The sequence below is a fragment of the Homarus americanus genome, unplaced genomic scaffold (assembly GCF_018991925.1).
Source record: "Homarus americanus isolate GMGI-L3 unplaced genomic scaffold, GMGI_Hamer_2.0 scaffold37032, whole genome shotgun sequence".
Lineage (NCBI taxonomy): Eukaryota > Metazoa > Arthropoda > Malacostraca > Decapoda > Nephropidae > Homarus > Homarus americanus.
Genome location: NW_024731852.1, coordinates 1,221,439 through 1,237,908, shown reverse-complemented (window position 1 = coordinate 1,237,908; position 16,470 = coordinate 1,221,439). Strand labels below are relative to the sequence as shown.

General features: G+C 42.9%; 1 protein-coding gene across 1 annotated transcript in view; it reads right to left on the bottom strand.

Annotated features, from left to right (window-relative positions):
* LOC121867850 (chromatin-remodeling ATPase INO80-like) overlaps positions 1-16,470 on the bottom strand; it is a 138,244-nt gene that overhangs the window by 75,823 nt on the left and 45,951 nt on the right. Inside the window, exons 12-14 of the mRNA XM_042367973.1 lie at positions 13,191-13,279; positions 11,218-11,420; positions 1,702-1,904 (exon numbers count right to left, since the gene is read on the bottom strand). Of these exons, the coding sequence (XP_042223907.1) occupies positions 1,702-1,904; positions 11,218-11,420; positions 13,191-13,279 (495 nt within the window). The remainder of the gene's footprint in view (positions 1-1,701; positions 1,905-11,217; positions 11,421-13,190; positions 13,280-16,470) is intronic.

The window sequence follows — 16,470 nt, the reverse complement described above, 5'->3', positions numbered from 1 at the left end:
TATTAAGATATCCAAAAGTAGATGGATTATTATTGTAATGAAACACCTCCTTGGTTGACAGTGCCAGGGAGAATGACGGTGGATCTCAACTGCTTCATATCAGTTGGTTTGAGAGACAGTACAGTCAAACACAACCATCGGTCATGAGACATCAGTTAGGCTCAAGAGTATACACTTTTTTATATAAACTTGGGAAGCAGAACACCAACAGGGCTGCCTCTCCTGACTGTATCAAGTAACTAATGGATGACCAACATTATTTACACAACTCACATTCATCTGCCTGAGTAAAACACTTTTAAAATAAAGGTATTTAAATACTTGCAGCTAACATACTTTGAAAATAAACTACAACAATCAAAGTTGATTGATTGGGTAAAATATCTGGTATCACAGCCTGTGGCCATTTGATGCCAAAATTAAACTCAAAAGTTAAAACAATTAAATAATTAAAATAAAATCCTACTAAGTTTAAATACCCAAATTAAAACAATATAAAATCCTAAATTTATTTGAAAATCACAAGCAGTTATGTTAAGTGACTCCATTACAATTACAAATTAAAAAGTCCACCATCAAATACTGAACTTCTCTCACTGAGCACCTTTGAGATGAAGAAGGAGCCATCCTCCTGCTGGCACTCAACCAGAAAACAACTTCTCAAGTCCCATGACTGAGACACTCCACCAAAGTCAGTGGCACCAGGCAGTCATCACAATAGGGCTACAGTCCTCTGGTTATAAGGAAACTGTGGGTGAGGTGAGTGTGACCAACAAGTACACAGGTAAGGGCAGTCCCAAAGTGGCAGGACAACCAAGGATATTCCCAAAGATAAATCTTTGTTGTCATCTCTTAAAACTTGTTGGGAACGGATAAATTGTCCCACTGTAGCTACCAGGAGGTCCAGATGGCTGACTTGACTGTGGGGAAGAAATGTCTGTGAGGGACGGAGCATAAAGGAGCATTACGAGAAGAAGCAGTAGACTTGGCCAGCTCATCAGTGCTCTCAAAACCCTGCACGGACACATGGGCGAAACCCAACAAAAATCCACATTGTGGCCCTGACAACAGAGGACCACTAGCCAGTTAAAAAATATCTAAAACAAGAGGGTGGATGGGATTAAAAGATTCCAGAGAAGACAGTGCTGCTCTGGAGTCACTAAATAGTAAAACTTCCAGCCTTATGGGTGCTGATTTGTTTAAGGGCTATGCATACAGCAGAGAGCTCTGCAATAAAAATAGATGCAAGAGTGGGAAGTCCCCCACTGCGGCTATAATCAAGGAAGATGGCTCCAAACCCAACACCAGCATTGGATTGGGGCCAACTGTAAAAAAAAGGCACTGAGCCATCGTACCGAGTTGCATGTTCCTGGAAATACATCTTGGTGATCACATCATGAACATCAGCCTTGTTCCCTGGGAAGTAACGACAGAAGTGCACCTCTGGTAGGTCCTAGGGGGCTATGGTTGACACTTTCACTGGGTTGACTGGGAGTTAGGGAAGTGATAAACTGTCAACCAGCTCCTGGACACCAAAGCCAAAGGATTGAAGAAGGTGTGGGTGAAGGGTAAATCTATTGTTCATGGACCTATCACATATGGCCTCCCATGTTGGAGATCTAGGGAGATGCCGTACTCAGTACCAGCAGTGGGCCATTATGGACTGCTGGAAAGAAAGAAAGAAAGAAAGAAAGGACTCACTCTCGTCCACATGTGTCTTGTTCTCCACATGCCCCTCAATGTCTTTACTGAACCACTCGTTGAACCACAGGTGAGAGTCAAAGAGTGTAGGCATGATGAAATGCAGCAGAGCCCACAGTTCTGCCATGCTGTTTTGGATGGGTGTTCCTGACAGTAGTAGACGGTTTCTGCAGCTGAACCCCAGGAGGAGCTTCCATCTCTGACTGTTGAAGAAACAAACATTGTTTTTATTTAATTTTTTTATTCATTATTCACTGGCAATCATCACATGTTGTCAGTATTATTACAATGAAGGAACACTTGACATATGAGACAAACAGGTCTAATACTGGAAGAAATTCTATGTTGACCTCTTGAAGAGCTGAAGAAAAGGTACATGTACAATCACCTGCACTTATACCTAGTACAGTGACTGGCACAGTTTGTGAGATGTGGCAGCTCTGTGTTTGTTTACATCTTATTAAAATCCCCAAAATGATCGTATGGAACATTGTAATAGTAGCTAGACTAAGGATGCTAGGTAAGCATTTAACACAGTTGCCACATCTCACAAAATGCACCAGTCACTGTACCAGGTGTAAGTACAAGTGACTACCGTATATCTCTGGATAAGACTCAGTGCCTAGTAAATACTGTAGTTGACATTCTGACATCCAAACTATATGCCAAAGGTCTGGACATACAGAAGAGTTACTACAGTTGTTACTTTACCATACACAGGAGTTGTCTGAACACAACACATCTCATCAGCTGCTCAAAGTAAGGATTTTTTTACAACCCTTCTATCCTTATAATGCAGAACACACACACACACACACACACACACACACACACACAAACACACACACACACACCGTAGTCATGCACATCAATACCGTCACCACTCCAGTGCAAGCCCCAGCAGTCACAGTGGGTGCCCATCCTCTCCAGCTGGTGCAGTCTGCCAAACTCCTGGGTGTAACTATAGACAAAAAACTTGACTGGAAGGCCCATGTAAATAACACAGTCAAGGCAGCCTCGTACTGTCTCTACATGCTACGAAGATTTAGGTCACTTGGGACACCCACGCCAAAGCTGAGGACCATCTTCAACGCCTTTATTCTCCCCAAACTAACGTATGCGTCACCAGCCTGGTCGTCTTCTCTCAACTCCACCCAACAACGTCAGCTAGAGAAGGTACAGAAAAGGGCCTGCAGAATCACGCTCTCTCCACCCTGGAAATGCCATCCCTCAGTGACCTCCACCACCAAGCACTGGAAAGGTTTGGCCGTGGACTACTGCACCACCCTCGCCATCGCCACCTCCTGCCACCTGCAGCCCCCCACCCAACTCGCGCAGTCCGCCATTACAACAAAATTCAGCCCATAAGAGCCCGCACCGATGGATATAAGAACAGCACCATCCCATCTATTGTTAAAATAATAAACAACTCCTGATTTATGTACTGTACAGCCCCGTAAATGTATTCAATGCATATTATGTCATTATGTCTAAATCAAATGTAGGTCTGTATATTTTCAGCCACCGGCTGCAACTCTATTAATAAACCGTTTATTATTATTATTATTATTACACACACACTACTACTACTACTTTTGTTTTTTGTTTTTTACAAACGTGGCCTCCAGCCTCCCCAAATAGCCACACCTTTACCGCCATTTTATTACTTTAAAATTAAATATCCATATACATAAGTTGAGTTAGTTGAACCGCCAATCTAATAATAATTAACGGTTTATTGAAAGAGCATGGCAGCCGGAAGGCTGAAAATATACAGTTACATAATTGGGAAATGGGTCTCTTGATTTACAAATAATATACGAGTAACATAAGTGATACAAATATGATATATAATAACTAGGTGGGGAGAAGCTCAAACTACAGGGCATTTCAGCATAGTGACAGTGCAAAAGTAAGATTGACTGGGAGTGAACACACTGGTTGATTACAAGTTATTGATAATTTTTACAATGGTTAGGACTGGGCTGTTCTTATAGCAATCAGTTCGTGCTCGTATGGGCTGGATGCGGTTGTGGTGTCGAGCAGCAATTCTCGGGCGAGGAATCTCAGGTGGTAGTAGGAGCCAATGTCGAGGATGGTGCAGAAGCTTCTCACCAAAATGGCAGATGAGGTCATGGTGATGATCAGTAAGAGCCGAGAGGGTCAGTGTGTTGAGCGCTTCTTGATATGTGGAGTAGGAAGGGGAGAAAATAATCTTGCATGCCCTCTTTTACACTTTTTCTAGGTGTTTATGTTGTGTGGCATTTAGCGAGGAAGACCAGGCAGGGGAGGCATAGGTGAGCTTGGAAAGTATGAATGTTGAGTAAACACTGAGGAGCTCGGGTGCAGGAACTCCGAGGGACTCGAGTCGGCGGAGGAGGTGGAGACGGAAACTGGAGGATTTGACAACTTCACTGACGTGTGGTTTCCAATTTAATTTGTTGTCTATGGTGATGCCGACGAGCTTAGTGGAATCTACAGCCTGGAGTGTGTTGAGACCTAAAGAAATGGAAGGGGGTGGGACAACGTCAGAGGAGAGGTTGATGTGCATAACCATGGTCTTGGTATGGTTGATGGTGACGTGGTTGCTGGTGGCCAAGTTTTGGAGACTGTTCAATAAATCTTGAAGGGCGGTATAGTCGGGAGCATAATTGTTGACGCTGATCCCAATGGTGGAGTCGTCGACATATTTTCAGAGAGCAGGGGTTTCTCTTAGGGCATCATTGATAAGCATAAGGAAGCAGAGTGGTCCATCTTGGTGCCTTGGGGGACGCCGCAGGTGAGTGATTGAAAGGTGGAGACAGCCCCTCTGAAGCGTATAGCTTTGTTGAATAAAATTGTGGTCGACTAGGTCAAATGCCTAAGTGAAGTCAATGAAGACGACAGCTACAGACATTTTTCGTTTCTCCAGATGGCGGTATATGTAGTTGAGAAAGCTGACAAGACAGTGAGTGGTGGAGAAAGTTTTCACATAACAAATTGCTGAGAATCTACGGCTCCTGCAATATCAGCATAAGCCCAGTCGAACACAAAACTTTCCCAGATTAAGCTGGGTATTGGGATGATTGCAATGGGTCGTAGCTGATTTAAGGATTGTGGGCTGGTTGACTTGGGCACTAGTGACACATAAGAAGTCTTCCAGTCAGCTGGGCATCTGGCTTGACTGAGAGAAGCATTGATGATGGAGCAGAGGGGTTTAACAAGCTCCGGGGAGAACTCCTTAAAGAGTTTCATTGGTCAGTCAATGGGGCTGGTGGAGCGTTTTAACTTCAGTTTGTCCAGATGTTTTGCTACTTCAAATTCTTCTACTAAGTCAGTGGGAAAGGGGGCTGGTAGGTAAGCAGGGAGATTGGTTGTGTCAAGCCGGGGAAGCGTCTGGCATATAGTAGCGAAATGGTTATTTGATTGCTCAGCTGCGTCAACATTAGTGAGATGGCTAAGGAAGGGGAGGGGGTGTGTCTTATTGTTTAGTCCACAGAGTTCTTTAAGCTTTTCCATACCACTGACTGATGTTGGTCTGCTTCAGGTGATGCAATTTGGTTGGGTAGTGACACTTCTTTGAAGTGCGTATTTCGCGGATGACTAGGTTGCGAAGGGACCTGTAGTGGATGTGGTCATTGAGATAAAAGGCTCTGTCTCTGTTGCATAACTCTTTTGATCCGAGGTGTGATCCAGGGTAAATCAGCTGGGTGAGATCTGGCGGACTTCTCGGGGAAGAAGTGGTGGTGAGCTTCCGTGGTGGTGTTGGTATAATTTATCCATTTGGTGTCCACGTCATCCACGCTAAGTACTTCAGTCCAGGGATGGTGAACTATCCACAGCCCGAAGAGACGCACTGTAGAGTCAGTAATCAGCCTGTAGGTCTTGATGTAGGGTCTCTGTACTTGAGTGGGAGTGGCAGCTGGGGACCAGAGCACTGATAGGTGTGTGCTACACTAGATAGGAGGCATTGGTTGAGGTGGTTGGTACTGGTCCACTAAGTTGGTTAAGATAAGGTCAAGTGTATTTTGACCGTGTGTGGGGAAGCTCACAACTTGTGATAGTGACAGCTGGTCCTGGATATCAGTGGAGTCAATTTCATTATAATCCCTGCATAATACTAGCTTGGCACATGGGTACTTAACTCTGAGGTGATAATGAGATGGTTGATAAGAGTGTCTCTGGTGGGTGAGCGAGGCAGATGGTTATGACACACAGATTATGATAGAAGCAGTGTGGCGCGGGTGGGCCCGTGGCAACTGTTGTCGGCTTTGGGGCCGATGCTCTCGTTCCCCTGAGGCAAAGCAAAGCAGACCTAAGGAGAGAGAAGGACAGTCAACATCTCATCCACCTAAGGAGAGAGAAGGACAGTCAACATCTCATCCAGGCTGTAACATAACTTCTGGGCTGCTGCTTCTGTTCGGATAGCACCTCCGCGAGTCTGGTGTAGAAGCATCTTGCACTTGGTCTCATCCCACCAGAGGTTGTGAACACCAGACGAATGAAGCTGCCTTGATCAACGTTCTGAATTCTCTTCCCATATGCCCTTATCTTGTCGTTCTCGTTCCTCCTGTGTGTAGCATCGAGAGCTAAGTTACGGTGACATGCGGCCATGGGATAAAAAATCCTGATGTCGAAGAAGGCTCGCTGTCCCCGCGTCGAGAATCCTCGAGCACTGATGTCAACACGGGCTTCGTTGGATATGTTTGAAGTCCTTTGTTGGAAATTCTCACCGTCCAATGGAAGGAGGGTCGGTTCTACCCTGACATCACGGCAGATTTCCTTCAACATATTTGCTGTGAGATCCCTTACTTCGTCATGCCTCATGCATATGAAGCCCACTTTCTTGCACACCATGGTGTGATCGACGTCATAGGAAGAGCCACACACGCATTGGGAGGGCAAACCTACTGGCCTACCATACCTTAGAGCAATGGCATCTGTAAATTCTTGTTTATTGAGATAGAAACCATTTGCCCTTATCGGTAATGTACTTAACCAGCTCGAGGCGCCCACCTCCTGCGCTATAGCTACTTTTTTTTCAAATTCTCTGGTACTTGCAGCATCAGTTGCTGCAACTTATCACTTTGGCTGTGCTGTCGCTCTGTCGTAATAGACCTTTCAATCTTGTTTACTTCACTGGTATCCACCTCACCTGTTGCGTTCTGAGCTATTATGTGGTCAGTGAGGGCTGCCGTGAGCTTAACTGAGTTTTGATGTTCGGTGGCAGCACTCTCCTCTTAATAACCAATTTATACTGCCCGATTCTGGGGTCACTAATTCTAAAGGGATAACTTAACTCTACTCTTAATTTTAAGGTCGCTGCCACCAGACCCCCCTGGACAGTATGTAGCTCGTTAGGTAGCGGGCAGAGCAAACTAGGCATTGGGTTTGGTTTTTCATTGACCAAATCAAGAGTGGGAAGAAGGGTGAAACATCAAGCACGACATAACTAATTTATTCCCTATAAAACATATTGCATCCCGTCACACTACAAAAAGAGTTGGCCTTCATCAAAAGAACCACGATTATGTTCATTACACTTCACATCAATATACGTCTTTCATCAAATAACTACTATCATCATCTTCATCCTTCATAACAATCAATGACCTCCTTACCTCGGTCATTCCTTCTTACCATAACACCCACCACATGTTAGAGTATAGCACCACATGTTATATTATAGCACCACATCTCGGGTACACTCCACACCTACAAGTATGGAACTCCTCGGTATTCTTCAGGTACACATACCAGGTACCTCGTTCACGCTCTACTCTTGCCGAGTAGATGGGATACTTCCCAGGTAATCATACCAGTACTGGTTCCACGCCTGGTATTCTTAGGTCGCTCCACGTGGCGACCGCGAAATTTCTCAAACACACAATTATGTTCTCCTATCCTGGGTGGTGATATGTAGGGTATCCACAGATTCACAGTGGAGGTGCATAACTACTACTACTACTACTACTTTGCTGTCTCTCGGAATAGAGTATGACGATCATCCAGCTATGATACAATGATATGAGTTATTAGGGACGTCACCTTGGTTGGTGAGTGTTGAGGTGACTAAAGAGGTCGATACGGGACCCGCAGAGTCGTCCAAATTCGTTGCACATGTGGAGGGCTGCATCTAGTGCGGGAGGGGCGGTGGCAGCGTCTTTCTGGCGTTGGTGCTTGTCTGCCTCGGTTTGCAGTCGGGCTAACTCGAAAGTATTGACACCTTCTCGTGTGGTGCTCCTCCAAGCGTTACGGTGTGGAGTAATCGACTCCCAGGTGAGGGGGTCGATTTGGCACTTTTTCAGGTTTGTCTTAAGACTATCCTTATATCTTTTCAGTTGCCCGCCGGAGTTACGTTCACTGTTCGTTACGTGACTTTAAAGTAGCTGCCTTAGCAGACTAATGTCGTCCATGCGGATAACATGGCGAGTCCAGCGTAGCTGTTCATGGCTAATGGTAGCCTCGATGCTCCTATAGACACACATACACACACACACACAGTTGGTGTCAGCAAGAAAACTGGCATTTGTTCTCGTCTTCCCAGCAAACTCGGAGGATGGAATGTAGACTACGTTGGTGAAAGTGGGGAGGACCACAGCTCGATATACATGCAGCTTTGTAGATATTTTCAGCTCCCAGCAGCTGAAGAAACAGTATCGGAGTCCGCCGAAAGCTTGAGATGCACATCTGATCAGGTGCTGAATCTCTTCATCGATGTCTGCGGTGGTGGTTAGGTGGGAGCCGAGATACCGAAAGTGGATAACATTAGAGTAACATTAGAGAGGGTAGTACCGTTAAGCTGGATGGATGGTGGAGGTGTGTCTGAACCAGGGGCAGGTTGAAAGAGAATCTGAGTCTTGCGTACATTCTCCTCAAGGCCGAAGTGCACATTTGCATCTGCGTTTAGGATCTCCTGTAGGTCGTGTTCAGTGTGAACAACAAGGGTGAGGTTGTCTGCAAATTGAAGTTCAGTAATGGAAGCTGCTGACACCTTCGTTTCTGCTTGGAGTCATCTTATGTTGAAAAGTCCCTTCATCCGGTCCTCGATGTCCACCCCGCCGGCTAAATTGGCACTGGTACGAGTAAGGAAGGCAGCCAAGAAAATGGAAGAGAGAGTTGGTGCCAGTACACACCCTTGTTTAACCCCTGTTTGGATGGGGATGAACTCAGACTGGGTGCCATTGTGCAGGACACTGCCGTTCATGCCATCGTGGAGTTGCCTGACAATGGCGATGCATTTTGGTGGGCAGCCAAAAGGGGCTGGACGTCCACCAGAGGGCTTCCCTGTTGACCGAGTCAAAGGCCTTGGTTAAGTTGATGAAAGCCATGTACAGGTCACAACGCTGTTCTCTGCATTTTTCCTGTATCTGGCGGGCACCAAAGACCATGTCAGTGGTGCTACATGATGATCTAAGGCCACAATGAGATACTGGGAGGAATTTTTCCGCTTCTGGAAGGAGTCTGTTTAGGAGGACTCGGGCAATAATCTTGCCAGCCAGAGACAGCAGCGAGATCCCGCGGTAGTTGCCACAGTCTGACCGGTCTCCCTTGTTCTTATAAATATTGACAATGGAAGCGTCGGGGGGCACTGGTGGAGTGGTACCGCTCTTGCCTCGCAAGCAAGATGTCTCGGGTTCGGTTCCCGGGCCAGCGGAAGTTCTTTGGACACTCTTCCTAGTCCCCCTGGTCCCTGGTTGCAAATTCGTATTCAGGGACAAGTTGTTGGAGCTTCCAATAACTTGCTTAGACATAAAACTATAGACTCGTCAGGCTTCTACGCCCTTGACTCTTCAGGCTTCTACGCCCTTAACTAATCGGACATAAGGCAGGCATGAACTTAGCATGCTTCCCTGTTGGGCGGTGTAAAGGCTTCTGTGCTTCACCATACACAAGGATGTAGGGGGGTGCCCAATAAAAAAAAAAAAAATGGAAGCGCCTTTAAGAGCTTGGGGGATTTCCTCCTTTTCCTATATATTCTCCAGAAGAGAGTGGAGACGGCTGGTAAGCAGAGGTCCTCCTGCTTTATAGACCTCGGCTGGGATTCCATCAGGCCCTGAGGCTGTTATTTTTTATCTGTTTGATGACAGTAGCTACCTCGTGCAGGGATGGAGGATAGCTGAGGTGGGTCAGGTCTGGATGCTGAGGGACTTGCTGGGTAGTCAGGACATCCACATTGGTATTTCGGTTGAGCAATGAATGGTAGTGCTCATTTCCAGCACTGAAGGAGGCCTTCATTGTCTTTAATTATGAAGTTACTGTCAGATGTGCAGAGGGGGGCTGCACCACGAGTGGTTGGCCCATAAAATGTTTTAGTGGAATTGAAAAATTTGTGCATCTTGTGCTGATCTGCATGTTTTTGTGCTTCACATGCTATATTTTTAAGCCAGTCATTCTTTAGATTGGGAAGTTCCCGCTGGGCTGCCGCTTTCATCTTGCGAAAGGTATCAGCTTTGAGGGTTATTCTGCCAGTCAGTAAAAGTGAGCGTGCACGCGCACGCACGCGCATGCACGCATGCACACACACACACACACACACACACACACACACACACACACACACACAGGCCAAATTATTACATTATTTATCTCATTTAACGCATCACTTCACACAACCCAACACCTCTCATCATCAACAAATCCTTCCTTCCTAATAATCAATCAACACCCAGTTCTCTGCTAAGTGATTCATGTGGACGTCCATCTCCCTCACTTGTACAGTCAAGCAGTGTCCTTCACCCCATCTTCATCTCTTTACTTACAAGTGTAAATACTGTACAGTGAACTTCACAATATTGGACTAGTTGGCAACAACACCAGTCCAAAAAAGGTAAAATGTGTAAACAAAACTGCAAACAAAGAGAAAATAATGCGTCGTATACCTGAGCAGAGATGGTAAGTGGAGGTAGCCAGGTGACCTCACACTACCCATGTTAGGTCACCAGCTTATCCATCACAACATTGTCTCAGTACTATAAATCTGATAAAGTATAGTACAGTAATCAGTAAATCTTATAGTCATAAATGTTTTGTCCAATGGCCACAAACTGTCAGAAAAATATGTACAGTATCCCAAATTCTTTAGTCCAATATTGTGATGGTCACTGTACGTCCCAATGTCCACACTACCAGGGATCTGCTCTCACACATCCATATATGGCATAAAGAAACAGAAAACTTAAACTACTTATTGTAAACAGAAGATAAAGTGGCAAATATTAACAAAATATCAATAAATTATAATTTGGTCCATACAACAAAGATTTCATCATGTTTCACTGTAAATTTTTATAATAAATCAAGGAAGTTAAAAGAATTAACATACAACCAAAAATATTTAGTGTAAAAAGGAGCAACAAAATATTTTAATGTTACAATACAATAATGGGTTTTAAAATTCTCAAAAGATTAGTGATGCAAATAAACAAAACAGATAAAATAAAAACAGATAATTTGGATGAAATTTCACTGTGAAAACTTTAGGTAAAACTAGTGGATAAATTAGTAATTATTCAAGTTTCTAATACAGTACTCTACCTGTTGATGCTCTTGATGGCCTGAGCTTCATCCAGCACCATGTAGTTCCACTTTAAACGGTTGAGGAACTTGAAGTCCTGAATAACAATCTGGTAACTGGTGACAACTATGTGGAAACTGGCATCTCTGCTCCCAAGGTTCTTTCCGTCAAAAAACTTGCGGAGATTTTTACGCTCCTCGGGATTACCCCAATATGGCACAACCTGATAAGTTGATGGTATATTAATTATCTTGACTAAACTGACTATTATATCCTGACTAAACAGACTATTATATCCTGTCTACACTGACTATTATATCCTGACTAAACTGACTATTATATCCTGTCTACACTGACTCTTACTCTCAATATTAGGTTGCATACATGACTTACTCCTACCCAACACCTTTTTTTTATGGTCGTTAGGTAAGGTCCACAGACTCCTAAATACTGTACTGTACTGTACCACCTCATAAGACTCTACAGTGAGTTTTAACACTACTGCAGGACATGTCTTTGGTGTAAGGAGTTCCTCACCTGGTCGCCTCAGGGTAAATGTTTCAACCATTAGTGAGGCATTATGTGAGGTGGACTACACTCACTCAGGGTCACACACTCCAACACAACTTTGGCCTTCAAAAAAGACTCATACTTTAACCCATTTATTGTCCTGTTATAACTGAACTTTTGTCTCAGGGTTTTATGACAGACAAATGGGTCCATCATCGAGCCACAGTTCCTGGCTTTGACCACACACCCAATACTAACAACCATTACCTAACACAACATGAGGAACTACCACACACCCATCACTAACAACCATTACCTAACACAAAAGTGACCCACAATTTTTATAAGATTCTCAAAACCAATATAACCTCAGAAGATAAAAGTGTATCTAAGTGAACCTTGGGGTACCTTAGACAGCCACATACAGTCCTACATAATTTGTTATACAGTAAACCCTTGAAGATCCAGACCCGGTAAATCCGGAATTCGGAAGATTCGGACAAAAAATTTGGGGTTCTGGGCAAAGAAGCCTCCCAAAAAAGCATTCCCAAAACAGAGTGAAGGTAGATTTAGGCTTAAAGTTTTTATCTTATAAAATGTCACACACTAAACTTAGCAGAATATAACTTACATTGCTGGAATCCTTGCAAGATAGTGAATAATTTGAGTATGAACATCACATAGTTTGCACAAGAGATAAAAATGTTCGTCATTTAGTGGAGTACATTTGAGTACAAAGTGAGTACAGTAATAACTTGCTCAAAATTATAGTTTTTCACAGGTAAAAGTCAGTATAACTAATCCCAGTGGCCAGGAAAATATGTACTGTATTTTTGGTGTTTTTTATATCATTATTTATCGTTTTTATACATTTAGTTCATTCACCGGAAGATTCTGACAATAGGCTTTTCCAGACAGGTGGTCCACCCTTTTAGTCCGGATCTTCAAGGGTTCACTGTACATAGATACATATCTCACCAATGTACAGTACTAAGTACAGTAATGCTGAAAGAGAATTAATAATGGATATTAAAGACAGAAGTTGTCTACAGCCTCTGACTAGAACAAAGCTTAAATAAAGATGTGAGTTTGTATCAGCGGCTCACACCAAGGTAAGGGAAGGTTTGAACCACGGAGGAGAACCATAGTTTATCCTCTCGCTTGATTCTTCTGTCAACACTATGGAGATGGTTGACACAGGGTCTGAGTACAGTAGTTGACTCACACCATCAACACTAATGCCAGCATAATATTTGATGGTTTAACATCATGTTGACAGTCTCTCATAATCACATCTCAAGTCCCTCGCCCCACCATATAAACACGAAAATAAAACATTCTCTTACATAGTGCCAAAACATGTGTACCCCAACATACCCTTGTTAAGTCAACTATAACCTTAACATAAAAATAACAATATTTTCATAAAGCAAACTGAAAAATATTTCACATTCTATAAAAACAAAATAATTCTACATCTTACCTGGAAGTTTGGCACAAATCTGGCTATTTCTCCAGTCCAATTATGAAGAGTAGAGGCTGGTGTGATTATCAAAAATGGTCCCCATGTATCTGAAACATTAAAAATAAAAATAATAAAGTTGAAGGATTGATTCTACTATCCCACTTTATGGCCAAATCTGACACTAGTGATTCGCACATCTAGACTGTACCATCTAAGTCAACCTCTACATTCACTCCATCGCACACCCTCTGCTCCTCTACCATTCTACTCTATAACAAGTTCATGCTTCACTGCCAGAAGTTAAGGTGGGAAGTATCTTATAATATTTCTCAGTTCCTTCTTTACCTCTATAATCCTTCTCTTGATGATACTTCCCCTAAGTCTCTGATCATCTTCCTCCCAGGTATCGTTCTCTCTTTATTTTCATTCTCCTTCGTGCCAGTCTTCCTCAACATGACTCCCACACACATGAAAGTTCTAACCTCTGCCAGTACTGTATTTCAGTCTTTGTAATATTTATACCTTAACATTCACTAAATTGTTCTACTCTGTTTGGTATACCAGAATTCACTATGTTGAACATCTTATCCTCAACAACCATTCCCTAACTTCTTCCCAATGATTATATATTTCATTCCCCTTGTCATACACCCTGAATTTGGTTGTTCATCTTCACTCCCAAAAAACAAAACGCTGTCACTCCCCATCTTCACTTCTGCCCCAGTCACCTCTACCTTCATTTCTCCCACCACAACTCAGGGTACATAACACATCACTGTCTCAACCCCTACTATCATCTCAGAGCTCTCAGTTAATCTTCTGTTTATTCTAATATATCTTTACTACCAATTTAAAATACCTTCACTGCACCAAGCAAGTTTTCTTCTACTACAGTACAACAAAACAGTCCTCACCTCCCACAGTGCTTCTTGATCATTCTCTTGATCCTTAAATGCTGCACACAATTACCTCTTTCTTCCATTGACTATTTTGTACTTTTACTGAACATACAACCCTTACCACAGCTAACACACACAAACATAGAAAATGGCTGCCATAAAATAGTAATGATTGATGATGATGATGATGATGATGATGATGATGATGATGATGATGATGATGATGATGGATCTCTTTTACCCTTAGGTTTAGTTCTTCTTTGTAAATTTATCTCATTCTCATCATAAGTTTACTGGCCAAGGTGCAGTCTGGTCCTGTCGGTATTCCTCTTATTATTTCTGCATCTTTCACAAACAGTCTCTTTAATGTACATATTCTTTAACTACCATCTACTGTATAATGGCCTCCATCTGTGTGTCACTCTTTGTTGCCTCCATCCACTAGTGGTCACAGGTTAGGATGCAACAAATATAGTATTTCTCTCCCTGTTGACAGTGAGGGGCTGTACATAATCACCAGCTGACACCAGTGCACAATACCCACCTCAGGAGGCAAAATGTGTCCTTCATTACGTACCTAACTACATCACCTTCTCTACTCTTCCCCTTATACCAACTTAACAAATACAGGTTGCAACTCTCTGGTCCGGCAACTCCCGTGGTCCGACATTTTAAGAATCCGACATAGGTACAACTGGTTCGTAGCAGTTACATACGAGCACTAGTTTGCGTGGCGTTAAGGGACCATCAATACGCTCTACCCTGACCTCAGTAACATGTGATCAAGTGCAAACTGTCGTTTTTTCTTATTAACTCTCTTTTTTTGCCCTCATCATGGCTCCCAAGTGTAAACCTGATGCAAGTGATAGTAATGCATCCAAGAAAAGGAAACAATTACAATGGAAGTGAAAGTTGATGTATTTAAACGTTGTGTAAAAAGTGAAACACCCTCAGTCAGTGGTGAAGTGTTGGGCTTCAGTCAGTCAACGGTCGGAACAATTTTGAAAGATGATGAGAAAACTCTTGAATATGTAAAAGGATCTACAATATTACACTCAACCGTGAAAACAAAACAAAGAAGTGGATTGTTGATTGAAATGGAAAGATTGTTAGTAATAAGGGTGGAAGATCAAAATTAACAGCATTTGCCTTTAAGTCTTGCCTTGATAAAGTGAGAAGCTTGCATACTGAGTTGAAGGCTGCACATGGTGGTGAAAGTGATAGGGAAGATTTTGTTGCTAGTAGGGGCTGGTTTAACCGGTTCAAGGTAAGGGCAAATTTACATAACATTAAAGTACAAAGTGAAACAGCTAGTGCAAGGTAAAGCTGCAGCTAGTGAATTTACTGCTCCTTTAGCTAAATAATTGAAGAAGGAGGTTATTGTGCTGAGCAAGTTTTTAATATTGATGAGGCTGGTTTATTTTGGAAAAGGATGCCCGAACACATGAACCTTTCAAAACATGAAAAAACAGCACCCAGACATATAGCTGCCAAGGAGAGGTTGAACTTGCTGCTGGGGGGCAATGCTGCAGGGGACTACAAACTAAAACCTTTGCTTCTCTACCAGACAAAAATTCCTAAAGCTTTGAAGGGTGTTTTCAAGGCAGCACTTCCAGTTATTTGGAAATCTAATAAGAAGGCTTGGGTAACATTGGCCCTTTTTGAAGTCTGGTACCTAAATCATTTTGTGCCTGAAATGGAGCAATATTGTGCTTCAAAGTCAATCCCTTTCAAAATTTTATTGGCACTTGACAATGCTCCTAGCCATCCATCATTTTTAGATGACATTCATCCAAACATTAAGGTTGTGTTCCTACCTCCAAACACAACATCTGTTTTACAACCGATGGACCAGGGAATTATTGCTTCATTTAAAGCATATAACCTGAGAAGGACATTTGCTCAAGCTATCAAGGCAACAGAACAAAAAGAGGGTAGGAGTTTAAACGAATTTTTGAAGTCACACAACATTTATGATGCTGTGAAAAACATTGCAGATTCATGGGCTGAGGTAAAAGAAACCAATATGAATTGTGTTTGGAAAAATCTCTGCCCACAGTTTGTCCAAGATTTCAAGGGCTTTGAAAATGATGTTGGGATCTTGGGAACCAACTCCAGCTTGATATTCATGAGGATGATGTCACACAGTTGCTTGAGTCTCATGCTGAAGAATTAAGCAATGAGGACCTGATTGAACTGGAGAAGCAAATTTTGTCAAGAGGATGTAGAGGAAGCTGACACTCCAGAACCAAAGAGATTCATTACAAAAGAAATGGCAGATGGTTTCAGAGTTATTGAAGGAGGATTTAAATTTGAACAGCAAGATCCCAACACAGCAACATCATAGAGGTATTACTGAATGTCTACAATGATACAGAGAGATTTATGACAAAAATAAG